Source organism: Struthio camelus, chromosome 13 (assembly GCF_040807025.1).
Source record: "Struthio camelus isolate bStrCam1 chromosome 13, bStrCam1.hap1, whole genome shotgun sequence".
Lineage (NCBI taxonomy): Eukaryota > Metazoa > Chordata > Aves > Struthioniformes > Struthionidae > Struthio > Struthio camelus.
In genome coordinates, this window is record NC_090954.1 from 11,291,385 (window position 1) to 11,303,789 (window position 12,405).

General features: G+C 42.2%; 2 protein-coding genes across 2 annotated transcripts in view; both read left to right on the forward strand.

The window, feature by feature from the left end:
- Window positions 1-2,852: 2,852 nt before the first annotated feature.
- MED7 (mediator complex subunit 7) lies at window positions 2,853-4,330 on the forward strand. Its single transcript, XM_068959526.1, has 2 exons — window positions 2,853-2,965; window positions 3,293-4,330. The coding sequence occupies exon 2, from the start codon at window positions 3,373-3,375 to the stop codon at window positions 4,063-4,065; it is 693 nt and encodes a 230-aa protein (XP_068815627.1). The 5' UTR covers window positions 2,853-2,965; window positions 3,293-3,372; the 3' UTR covers window positions 4,066-4,330.
- Window positions 4,331-8,751: 4,421 nt separating this feature from the next.
- The window catches only part of LOC104151109 (uncharacterized), a 28,602-nt gene continuing 24,948 nt past the window's right edge, over window positions 8,752-12,405 (forward strand). The window contains exons 1-3 of the mRNA XM_068960108.1: window positions 8,752-8,909; window positions 11,291-11,635; window positions 12,270-12,320. Of these exons, the coding sequence (XP_068816209.1) occupies window positions 8,810-8,909; window positions 11,291-11,635; window positions 12,270-12,320 (496 nt within the window). The 5' untranslated portion in view covers window positions 8,752-8,809. The remainder of the gene's footprint in view (window positions 8,910-11,290; window positions 11,636-12,269; window positions 12,321-12,405) is intronic.

Consider the following 12,405-nt stretch of genomic DNA (forward strand, 5'->3'; position numbering starts at 1 on the left):
TCCCACACAAGGGTGTGAGGAACCACACCCTTGCTCTGTGTCTGAAAGCCATATTCTCAGTTCCATATTTATGTGCATTTGTAAGATCTGCATCTCCACCCTGGAGTACTTTCCCTTCTTGAAAATGATTATTTGTATGTATTGAAGTAGTGTTTAGAAACCTCTACCATGTAGAAAAAATTATAAGCCATCTAGGATCCCCCTGGCTGATAGTACAGGATTTTCTACTCCAAACTGTTTAGATTCTAAACTGACAGTATCTCTAGCTAGTGAAAGAAGTGAATTAGCACTAGTATTCTGACTGAATATAAATGAAGACTAAAGGTCTCTTAAATCTTCCTGCCGACCCCTAAGACCTTGTGGTTTAATCTGGAGAGTGTGAATGACTGGTCCGTGTCATACAACAAATCTGTGGCAGGGCAGACTACCAGAGTCCCAGTTCCATGCCTAAGATGAAGCACTCCTTCAACCTGTGGAGACCCTGGGTTCCGTAACTGTGGCAGGAGAATGGGAACTGGTGGCAGCTTTTTAATCCTCTTTATTAATTTGTTTATTTTTAAAATCTTGATTGTCGAAAAAATTTAAGTATACAATATTTATCTTGAACTCTCCTACATGTCAGAGGGATGGCTACCCTAGATAGCGTGGTGGTGAGGAAATGCTGAAAATAAAAAACAGGACAGCCAAACCACCTTATCCTGTCCTGTTTCTTCTGCGTTGTTGCCTACATGGCTTCCCATTAAGATATTTATTTGCAAAGAATAAAAGCTTTCTGTACGCAATCTCCTGAGACTGAACAATCCATTCAGCACTTACACTATTCAGTGCTTGTGACATTTCAGACTCATTATGGATGTGTTTCTGAAAAGAACACTAGATTAATTCACATCTTCAGGCACCACACAATCCTCAATGTAAGGACCTTTGTCTCACTTTTTAAGTAGAACTATTAGTATCAAGGCAGAGAATGTGAAAATATCACTTATGTTGGCATCATCTAGCAGTCTAAAGACTCTAAGAATAGAGATTGTGCCCAAATCAATTTACCACCAGTTTTCCCTAAATCAAAGTTGTAAGTCATTGCCAAATGGCAAGGATAACCTCCTTTGGACAACATGCATAAATTGTGGTCTAGCTATGCAACGAAAATAAATCCTTGAGCCTATTCTTTAAAACATGATATAGGATATATATATATATATACAAGAATGTGAAATCAGTCTGGAAAGTCCAATAAAACCAAAGGTGCGTTAGTACCTCCTGATGGGTTTTCTCACGTACCGCTGGAGGCGGTGCATTTTATCCCTTTTCTGTCTTTCAGGGCATGATGTCACAAGGTGGTTTGAGACAAACTAACAGCTTGCTGCCACAAGCTGTTAGTGGATATGTATATATGGATAAATACGAAGCTATAATTACATTGATGACACCAATCTGTGAATAAAGAGAAAAGAGTTAGCAGGACAAACCTTTAACTAAGTAATGATCAGATAAGAACCTAAGCAACATAACATAACATTACCATGGTAAGTACAGCACCACCAAAGAATAAGGCCATCAAACTTCACAACGGCAGACATCTTCAGCAAGTTCACTGAATGCCATCCTCCTTTGCTGTGTGACCAAATATGTTGTTTTATTGTGCTTGTCACTCAGTCACCTGAGAACAAATGTCAGCTTACTTTCCTCCCCAAAATATACCCTGCTTACAAACGAAAATAGGTCAGTTTATTTTGCAGTTGGGGTTGCATTCATTGTCAGTCCTGCCTCAAATATAAAGGGTTGTGTCATCTGGAATATTTAGCGAGCAAAATGTGAGCTGTAAATATTTGTCAGGTTTTCTAGTCAAACAAACTCAATTATTGTGGAGTTTTACGCATTAGTTTACAAATAATTAACAGGATCCACGGTAATTACCTTTCAATCAAAAGAATTTCTTTGCAAAATGATGGTTTCACAAAGTCAATCTGTAAACGGTACTGCACAGGTACACCACGGGTCCCTGCCAGACAAAGCTTATTGCTGCCCTCTGCTGAGGAAGAGACAACATAGGACCTAAACGGCTTAAGTGTCAAAAATCCTCCCGTGTGGCCATTTCGGGCAGGGATGCCCGCCGAAGCGATGCCAGCAAACCCAGCCACCCACGCTCCGCAACGTGGAACGCTTAAACCCACACCGCTATCTTCAGCTCGGCCTAAAACAAAAACGAAGCTACAGGACAACGACAGAGCCCCGGCGTTCATTAGAGTCTGTATGCGCTGAGGTTTAGCGTATCCAGCTACAGGAGCGACGCAGATAAAAGCATTTTGCAAGGTGCCCCCTGGATTTCACGACCAACGCCCACGGTCCCAATGCGCGGCAGCATTAAACAGTACACGAGCGCTGCCCAACTCCGTGGGTAATCATATTTGCGGATCCCTACGCCAGGATGTTTCTCAGCCGCAGGGGAATGAGGATCACCACCAAACGCCTGTCCCCGAACGCTACCCTCGGCCACGGCGACGCCTCCAGAGGGGGCTCGGGGGCCCGAGGAGGCCAGGCCGCCGCCCGCCTCGGGGCAGGCCTCACCGCCTCGGCCCCACAGCGCCCCAGGGGCGGCGTCTGCTGCGGGACCGTTGGGGACGTGCGCTCCGCGTGGGCCCGCGCACGGCGCTGCCCCGGGCACGGCAGCGGCTACACAGGGCCTGAGCGGGCGGCGACCGCAGAGCCCCGCCACGACACACCCCCTCCCCCTCAGCCACCGGCCGCCCCGCCTCCGCCGCGTAGCCGCTGGCCCCGCCTCCCGAAGGAGCCAGCGCGCTGAGTGGGGCAAGCTCCTGACAGGCGTGTGGGAAGACCAATCAGAGCGCGGCGCAGCGAGCGGGACGAGCCTAACGAGGGAAGGGGAGGGGGCAGCGCGCCGGAAGCGGGTGCCGGAGGCGGTGGCGGCGGCGTTGAGGGGAGCGACGGCGGCGACGGCGGTTAGGTGAGCGCGGATGTCTCCTGCGGGCGCTGCCCGCCCCCGGCAGCCGTGGGCCGGGCCCGGCCCTGCCGTAGCGCGCCAGGCCGCTCGCCGCTCCCCTGGCCTCAGCGGCGGCCTGTCGGCCCTCCTCGGATATCCCTGCCCCGCGCGGCCGGCCCCGGGCAGGCGCTCGGCTCCGCCGGGGGCTCGTTGGCGCGGCCCCCCGAGGGTCTCCGGCCTGGGAGCGTGTCGTGGGGGCGAGCTAACGGGTGGTGTCCGGGAGCTGCCGGGCCTTCCGCCTCCGAGGGGCCTCTTCCTCCGGTGCTTTTCTCACAGCCGTCTCTTTTACAGCGTTTCTGGTGTCCGTCTGCCGTGCAGGTCGTTAAGCGTGTGTTTCTTGGGGCGTTCCCGAGGTGTTTTCGTCTAGCAAAATGGGCGAACCTCAGCAAGTGAGTGCTCTTCCTCCGCCACCAATGCAATATATAAAAGAATATACAGATGAAAACATCCGTAAAGGTCTGGCCCCAAAGCCACCTCCACCTGTGAAAGACAGTTACATGATGTTTGGTAATCAGTTTCAGTGTGACGATCTAATTATTCGACCCTTGGAAAGCCAAGGTATTGAGCGATTGCATCCTGTGCAGTTTGATCACAAGAAGGAGTTAAGGAAGCTTAATATGTCTATCCTGGTCAACTTCTTGGACCTGCTGGATATCTTGATAAGGAGTCCAGGAAGCATAAAGCGAGAAGAGAAACTGGAAGACTTAAAACTGCTTTTTGTTCACGTCCATCATCTTATAAACGAGTATCGTCCTCACCAAGCTAGGGAGACACTGAGGGTCATGATGGAGGTGCAGAAACGTCAGCGTTTGGAAACAGCAGAGCGATTTCAGAAGCATTTAGAGCGAGTTGTAGAGATGATTCAGAACTGCCTGGCCTCCCTGCCTGATGATCTGCCTCACTCGGAGGGAGGATTGAGAGTGAAAGCAGAACCCATGGATACTGATGATGGCAACAACTGTGTTGGACAGAGTGAAAAACAGAGGGAACGTTCAGGTTGCAAGAGAGATCAGGTTTTAGACAAAGATGCAGCGATGTGTAGCATTATTGATGAAATGACATGAAGAAAACACTGTTTATTAGCTCATCATAGCAAGGGGCAGAATGGATTCTAAGGCTATATGTTACACTTTAATTTACTGTTGTACAAGCAAACAAAGCATTGATTTTATGCGTGATGGGAAGGATTATGAAAGACTAAGCAGATGGAAATGTTCAATATGTTATGTAATCTGTGTGTTTATTCATAAGAACCAAAATGTATAGTTGTTAAAAGCATCATGTGAAGTGGAAGCAACAGATTAAAAGCCTTTTTTTGGTGTACTTTGATGTAATTTGTCACTTGCTGCTTTTTTGGGTATATTCTGTTTGTTACTTGCCGTGAAGTGTGGAAGCAAGTAAGGGATCAGACAGAGGAATTGCAGTTGATGGTTTTTCCATTTCAAAGAGGCTTTAGTTGCTTACACTTTCAGTGGATCTTTTCTAAAATACATATTTCAATATTAAAAGTAAAGTCAGTGTCAAGTCTGCCAAATCCCTTCATCTAACTTTATGCAAATGTAATTGTACAAAAGGACCTAAAATTACTTCACTAGGGATGTAGCGTGTCACAATCTCCTATGGAAAGAGGGAGTGAGAGAGGCTTACGCTGTCAGGAATTTTGGGAATGAAATGGGTTAAAAATAATTAGATTTTAATTTTCTTAGATGTAAGTTATAACCAAGCGTGAGATTACAAAAATGCCCACATATACGTCCTCTTTTGTAGTTTGAAATGAGGAAGTGGTCTCCTTAACCTGCCCATCCTGTCAGGGAAATCTTAAATCTTTCTTTTTGGTGTGCAATATTGTAGTATATATGTTTTCCAAACTCTGTGTACAGCAGCTAAAAAACTGCAGTAAACTTCAGGGGTGAGGGAACTTGCACGAACTCTGCTTTTTCACCATGGTTTTGTAAGCCGTGCCTCTATCTTATCTGATAAATCGGGTATATTTATCTAAATAGACAGGCAAAAGCAGTTAGCTATCGGGTGGTGGAGACTGAGTTCCATGCAGATACAGGTGAAATGAGCTGTAGCAAGTGTGCGTATATGACTCGAAGAGTCACTTCTGGCTAGCAGCTAGAGGATCGTGTGCTGTATTAAGTGCATATGACATCTTAAGTGATAATAAAGACGTGGAAACGTGTTTGTCAGAAATGTAGAAATAAGTGCACAAAGTTAACACTCTTGTCTTATCTTCAACCATCACTGTTTTCTTCAGCCTCTGAGAGATCTAAATTATATGGTTTATATGCAACTAGAAAACGGTTGTGAGTGAGTGGAATTAATTGGATAGCTACTTTACAAAAGCTTTTAAAGGGGAAGATTGCAAAGAAAGAGATTGAGTGCCTCCTGGATAAGAGTGGTCGTGTAACATGCAACTCTAGTTTCTCATAGACGTTTTAACTTTGCCGTTCAGAAACGACTGCCATACGTGCTTAATAGTTTTCTGCTCATCTTGTCTCATTTTTATCCTTTTAATAAAGTCGTAGGTCTGGGTAGCGTAGTTTTAAAAGTACTCTGCACGCTGGGTTTTGACAGCAACTGCTGATGAACTTCTGTGAAATACATTTTGAGAGGAATGGAGGTCATGTCCCTTAAAAAAAACCTTAAGACTACTTTCACTTTCCAAAAAATTTCATTAATAATTTTTTCCTAGATTTTGTTTAAGATGACTATTTTTTGTCTATCTTTGAAGCAAATACTTATAAAGTTGGAGGAAATATCATCTTTTGTTTCTAGGGCTTTTTTCAGCCAAAACTGTAACTTTTTCCTTTTTTGTCAGATCAAAGCAATAATAGTTTTTCCCTTTTCTGTTATGACTTTACTTTTGCGAAAATAGTAGACTGCAGTGAAGGCAAGAGGTGACACATGCCTGTTGGCATAGGGAAATAGGCCCTTCAACTTCAGTAAAATGATATGATGCATTGACTGGAAAGTGAGATTACGAATATGTAATCTCCAATCCAATGTGCTAATTAACCTGCTGATAATGATGTCTTTCCTTATCTGACCAACTTCTAATTTTTATTGGACATGATGAAAACATTTGAAGGATTCTGTCCTGGAAATTTTAATGCATGATTGTATGAAATATGTATCCAATTATATATTCCTTATGAAATTCAATAAGGAAAAAAAAAAATGATCAGATGTTAAGCAAAATTTTGTTGGAAGTGTAAACAGATGAAATTTGTAGCAAAAGTACGTCACTTCTAAAGTACGCTGCCTGAATGCTTTTATACTGTTTAGTTCTCTGGTACTATTGACTTGCAAATCTGACTATTAATGACTTTCAGAAGAAACAATTTCACTGTTGTAAATACGATGTTTCTTATATCTTTGTATGCCAGCCGTATGTGTTTGTGAGCTGGTCTCCCAAGAAAACTGAACGGTTTAAGAACATCAATTTTCTTTAAAAAAAAAAAAAAGGGCAAAAATGGTTCCATCACACCATTTGAACAAGCATAAAAAGGACCACGGTTATTTGTTGAGAAGTTTCATAAATTTCTCAATGAAAACAAGCCAGTTGTGTCGTCAGTGGACAAAAGTGGAAAGTTTGCAGTTCTGATCGTTTGCGGAAAAAAAAAAGTCATTTCATGGTATGGCTTTAAAGTGATGCAAGAGAGAAAGCGTTTCTGACAATGTTTAAAATTATTTTAATATTTAATGTTTTTTATTTCACAAAGTATGGTCTGGCTATATAATCTAAATTAAGTAAAAATATAGAGCCACTCAGTTTAAGAGCTGCAAAAAAAAGGCCCTGAAGTTAGCAGCCTTTCTATACAAATAGTGCTGATTTCATGCACAAACACATGTGCAAAATAGGAACTCAGGGAAAACAGGCAACTATGAATTCAGAAATCATGTCAAGGTATTCCATAGTCTATTCTGAGATGCAGTCTAAACAGGTGGGCTGACTGTTGCCTTGTAGATCTCTCTCTCTCTCTTACTACGCGCAGTAAATTGTTTGTCAAGATGGCTCTCTTGGGGATACAGCCTACCTAGTGGATGATGCCTAAACTCGTGCAGATTTTGGAATGAATAAAACAACCTGGGTAAAGTGAGTGTATTGGCTCAGGTGGAGATCTGGGATAAGATGTTCCTGATTCTGATATCCCACTTATTTATTTCAAAGCTCAGACATAACAGATGTAAAGGAGAAATTCATTTGGATCCATACACACTTTATGTTATTGCAGGATAACTAGCAGGAGGAACTTGTGCTGGAAATCTACACGTAAATGATGTTCGCACACTGAACCACCAGGAGGAAGTCTTCAGCCAGCACCACAGGTCTAGCTTGGCCTTGGGGAGTCTTCGACCTGTGAGAGCCAGGTTGCCCTAACTTTTCCATTTGTGTTGAGCAGTTTCAGGATACCATCATTATTACATCAGAATTATGCCCATAGCGATTGTCTACGATGTCCTACAATTTCCCAAGAACAAGAGGAACAAAGAGGAAACATTTTCTTAATCCTAAATCTGCTTCCAGCCACTGCATAGAAAAGTCTCTTCCTCTCTCTCCGCCCTCTCCCACAACTATGTTGCCATTGTTCTTCTGGCTCTTTGCTAGTTTTCTCCGGTTTTTCTTCCTTTTCACTTAAAGAAACTGGCAGTTTGGTGACTGCTCTTATGTAAGGTAGTCAGTCCAAGATAACTCCTGATTCTGACTCTAGTTTTTGGAAGTATTTCTGCTGCTTCTATTTTTGGTAAAAAATATATATATATATAACCTAATTTAGTCTCTACAAAAGGATCTAAAGTAGATCAGTTGCTTCAGCAAGGACATTCACTGGACGGAGATCTAACATAACAGCCACAATCCTAGCCCTAACAACGGAAAAAAAAAGTCAAGCTCAAGAAAAGTTATGTAATCCAGGGACAGGGAGAGGGGCCATGGAACACTAATTCTCAAAATAAATGCATTTCAATTAAGATTTGTTAAAGTGAGCCTAGAGCCTTGGACAGTGTGGCTTCCATATGGCTTTTAAAGTGATTTCTATATTATACATTTTACTTCGTACTGTAAAAGCTCAGATGCATACGGAGTAGACACAGTGTCAAATGATGACAGACTGAAACTCTAGACAGCTTTCTTACATTACCAAATTACAACCTAGAACGAGAACATTTGCTTAAAGTACGAGGTACTTATAAGCATTAGAACCAGAAATTTGTGATTAAATGCTTGAATAATATTTTTCTATGAATTCATTATTTCTCCAAGCTCTTTTCATTTACTACAATGTGTTAAATATCCTATGGGGTTTCTCCTCCTCATTTTCTGTACTGTGGCAAAAAACAGGTTGGGGAGTGATATGGGGCGGTGGATTATTGATAGCATTCTCTGTCCTGTAGAAGTTGGTACTAGTGTCTTGCTTGCTTTCTTTTTGTAACTCTTATCTATGCTGCTGTAAGGTGTTAGTAGCAATCACAGCTGAACAGAGCTAACAGCTAAGGGAAAAGAGCGCTCGGTGTTACGGACAACAGTTTCGCTCTCTGCAATCAAGCAGATCTGCAAGAATAGAAAAGGCTTCTGAAGTAGTATTTAATATTTTAGCCTTTTAGTCAAACCACAGTCAGCAAGAGTTTAGCTGCATGCAGTGACAGCAATAGCACTTCACTGTGCTGTAAGAGACTAACAGACTAACCACAGGAAGGGCAATCCTGATGTTAAAGGGCATTCTCAGCTGTAGCTAGCATAGCTGACGCGCTAATACTGAGGAAGTGAAAACAGAAGTATATGAAGGAAACAAGTTTCTATAAATGTGGGTGCCCAAAGGACGAACAAAGTGTTCGTCTTCGTCTTCAGCCACCATGTCTTCTCGTTTCTCCCTGAACTGGCTTCTCCTGATCTTGTTTACAGGTAACTAAATGGGCATGAAAGAATAGCCTGAAGCCGATGGAGGTAACTATCTCACGCATCTATGTTTCTAATAGTTACTGAGATAGATTTTATGTTACTGAGGTAAGTGACTGTCACATGCCACAATTTGCTAGAGAAATTTCAGTTTTGCATTATACACAGAACCTCATCACAGCAGCTCAATAGTCTTCTGATGATCTTGTCTCATTTTTTTTAGAGTAAAACCATAATTGTGGGTATGATGGTTTTGAAAAATGCCTGTGAGGCTGTCTGTCAGTCCTGTTGGCAAGTAATCCTAAGCAGAAATTTTTTCTCTTTCTTTTTTTTTGGTAATGATGTTCTGAGATTAGCAGAGATCTTTAAATCATTTTAGAAAGGATGTGAAACAAGGTTATTTCTTTTCTACAGGCCTTAGGAAGGTGAACACTTAGGAAGTTAAGGAAAAGCTTAAATTACCAGTGGCTTCTGGTGTGTTTTAGCTGATACAAACTTTTTACTGGGACAGACAAATGATTTCTCTTTTTTTTTTTTATAAGAAGCAGCCATTCTCCTAGGACATTCTCCGATTGTTAAAGGTTATAGAGCAGTACTAGTGCAGGCAGATAGACGTTAAAAACTTGGTGATAGGATATATTCAATAGACAGAAAAGGAATATTACAAATATTGTTTCCTCTAGTTCTCTATAAAGCTTTTTCTGATAAGATTCATATACAGCTTGCATTTTTTATATTAAATATAGTCTATTTTCAGAGATCAATTTCTAGTATGTTGCTGTGGCAAAGTCACTGCATGAGACTTATTTATAACTCAAGTAGCTTAGGTTGGGAAGAAATGATGAGCTGGGAAGGACAGCTTTTCTACAAGTCGCAACTGCAATCAAGCTATACCATGCTTGGGATCCATGAGCACATGCTGGCTGACCTACCCTGGGGAACTCCCTAATTATAGATGATGACTTTTAATGGAGAAAATTTGTCACTAAAATATTTCCAGCTTCTGTAGCTGCTGCAGAGACTTTATCCCTGAAATATTAACGCAGACAGATTGAAATATTTAGGCGTTTGATCCCATGTTACTGAATGTGATAAGGATTGTGTATGGCAAACAGTTTTTTTTGAAGTACAAGCAGAGAGAACGGGTACCTCAGAAACCCCACCGTAGAGCCTGTTAGAGGAAGGCAGCAACAGGGTGGCTTTGACCATTGGATCACCAAAGCACAAATGATTTTGGCTGGCAGACTTAACCTAGCTTTTATTATAACTTTCCTCAAGGGAATATTGACCAGAGTGGTTTAAATACAGCAGAAGTAACAATTTCACTATAATGAATGTGCTACTGGTTGCTAGGTGTTTTGATTTACCGGTCTGAGACTTAGCCTTCTGTGAACCTGAAAAGATTCATTACCATTAAATGGCCTCTAATAGGAGCTTAGCAAGTTAGAAACTTCATAAGAACGAGGGAAGCAAGTAAGTTAACAAAAAAATAAGAATTTTATTGGAAAAGCTCCAAAAAATCTCTTCAAATAGGAACCAGCCAAATCTGTCATCAGGGAAACAAAACAGAAACAGTTTCAGCAGTGATCATTCTGAAGAAACCTGCCATTCAGTGACTTTTAATTGAAAGGGAAGGGTTTCCACAATGCTTTTAATGAAAGGCAATGTCTTACTGTTCCCCCATGTGTGGACTGGTTCAATGGAAATTAGCAAAGAAATGAAGAGCTAACAGACTGGACAGAGCTAAGGAAAAGCCACAAAGCTGATCACAGCAAGTGCCTTTTCTGTGTAAGTGGTACAGGAGCAATTCAGCACCTTCTATTTTAGTGAATTTCATGCAACAAATTATATCATAAACTGTGGTGATTTTACACAGCATTATCTCACTTTGGTTCTCCCATTTGTATTATGTCATTCCAAAATACCTCCCTCCCTCAGAAGTGAGTTCAGTACTGCTTTCCCTGGAAAAAACAACTGGTAGAATGACAGATATTGCCCTCTCTACCTAGTTTCCAAATTCTCCTGGGTTCTGGTTTTATTAAGGCTGCACAGAGAAGTGCTAGGAGAATCTCCCCAGAAGAATCTGTGCAGATCCAAACTCTGTTCTCCCTCCACTTTTCTGCCTACCTGCAGAAGCTGCAGAAAGCATGTGTTTCTTCTGTCTCCTGTTAGAGACACGATTTGAACAAAAGTACTGGCTGGAACATTATCCTTCACCATGCTTCGATCCTGTTAGGCTTCACATCTGTTTGTGGAGAACCTGACCAGAACCACCCCGCTTAGTGGTTTTCATAGAATGGGATGTACTGGGATATGCAAGGCAAGGTCTGGAAGCTTCCTCCTGTGCACGCTCTGCTCAGCAACTGCCCTTGTCTTTTTGTCCACAGGCCCCACAGTGTCAGGATCAGTCCTGAAAGGAGTGGTTGGTCAGGATATCACTCTGCCCTGCTCTTACCGTGTTAAGAAGAGAACCGATATCACAACAATGTGCTGGGGTCGTGACGCCTGCCCTTCTTCAAAATGTTTGCAGACCATTATCTGGACAGATGGGTGGAAGGTGACACAGCAGTCCTCCAAGAGGTACAGTCTGAAAGGGAAACTGTCAGAGGGGGACGTGTCCCTCACGATAGCAAACGCAGAGGAAGCAGACAGCGGGACGTACTGCTGCCGTGTGGAGATCCCAGGGCTGTTCAATGATCAGTTAACCAATTACAGGGTTGTGATTGAGAAAGGTGAGTGCAAACGTGCTCTGTTATGGGAATACTGCTGTGGGCAAATCTGCTGTTGAGTCTGGATTTCACAGCTGTGGTGGAATGATTTCTGTGATCGTCCACAGTATTGATCTTTAGGACCTGGCAGAGCTGCTGGTGATGCTGTTTAAATTAAGCTGCCTTGGACATTGTTGTGATCCCAGGACAGTCACTAATTTAACAGTAATTTAACAAAGAGCATACTCCTTCGTTTCATGGCACACAGCAGTGCTTAGCATTCTTAGAAGTACTCTGTGTAGAAACCAAAAGCAAGGGCAGCGTAGGGTGCTTTACTCATCAGTGAAGCACTATATACTTGCACCATTTTCACAGAAGACAGCACTTGATCTTTTGAATTCTATTGAATTCCAGAGTAAAGCTCAGGGACACAGAGAGATACCTGATACAGACAAAATTTGTACCAATTCCCCCTTTGAATTTAGTGTTTCTGTGCTTGTAGACAGAATAATGTGTAGATCAAGCCGGTAACCGATGTGATTGTGTAATTAGTGCTAAGATATTTTTATTATAGAAACTATTTATCTTTTTCTCTGCATGCATGCATATTAAGGTTAACTATATTGTATGTTGGTTTTGTTTTATTTTTTAACATCAGCTAGGATCACTACTCCAAGTCCTCACACTTACACCTCTGAACAGACCTCAGGTAACTTTTAATACTTGAGTATTAATCTCAGTAGCATATATAAACTATGTTGCCATGAAGATCTTAGGAAGGAAAATAAATGATA

Bases quoted from the DNA above. Each gene is read 5' to 3' on its own strand.
- MED7 (XM_068959526.1), top strand. From the start codon at position 3,373: ATGGGCGAACCTCAGCAAGTGAGTGCTCTTCCTCCGCCACCAATGCAA.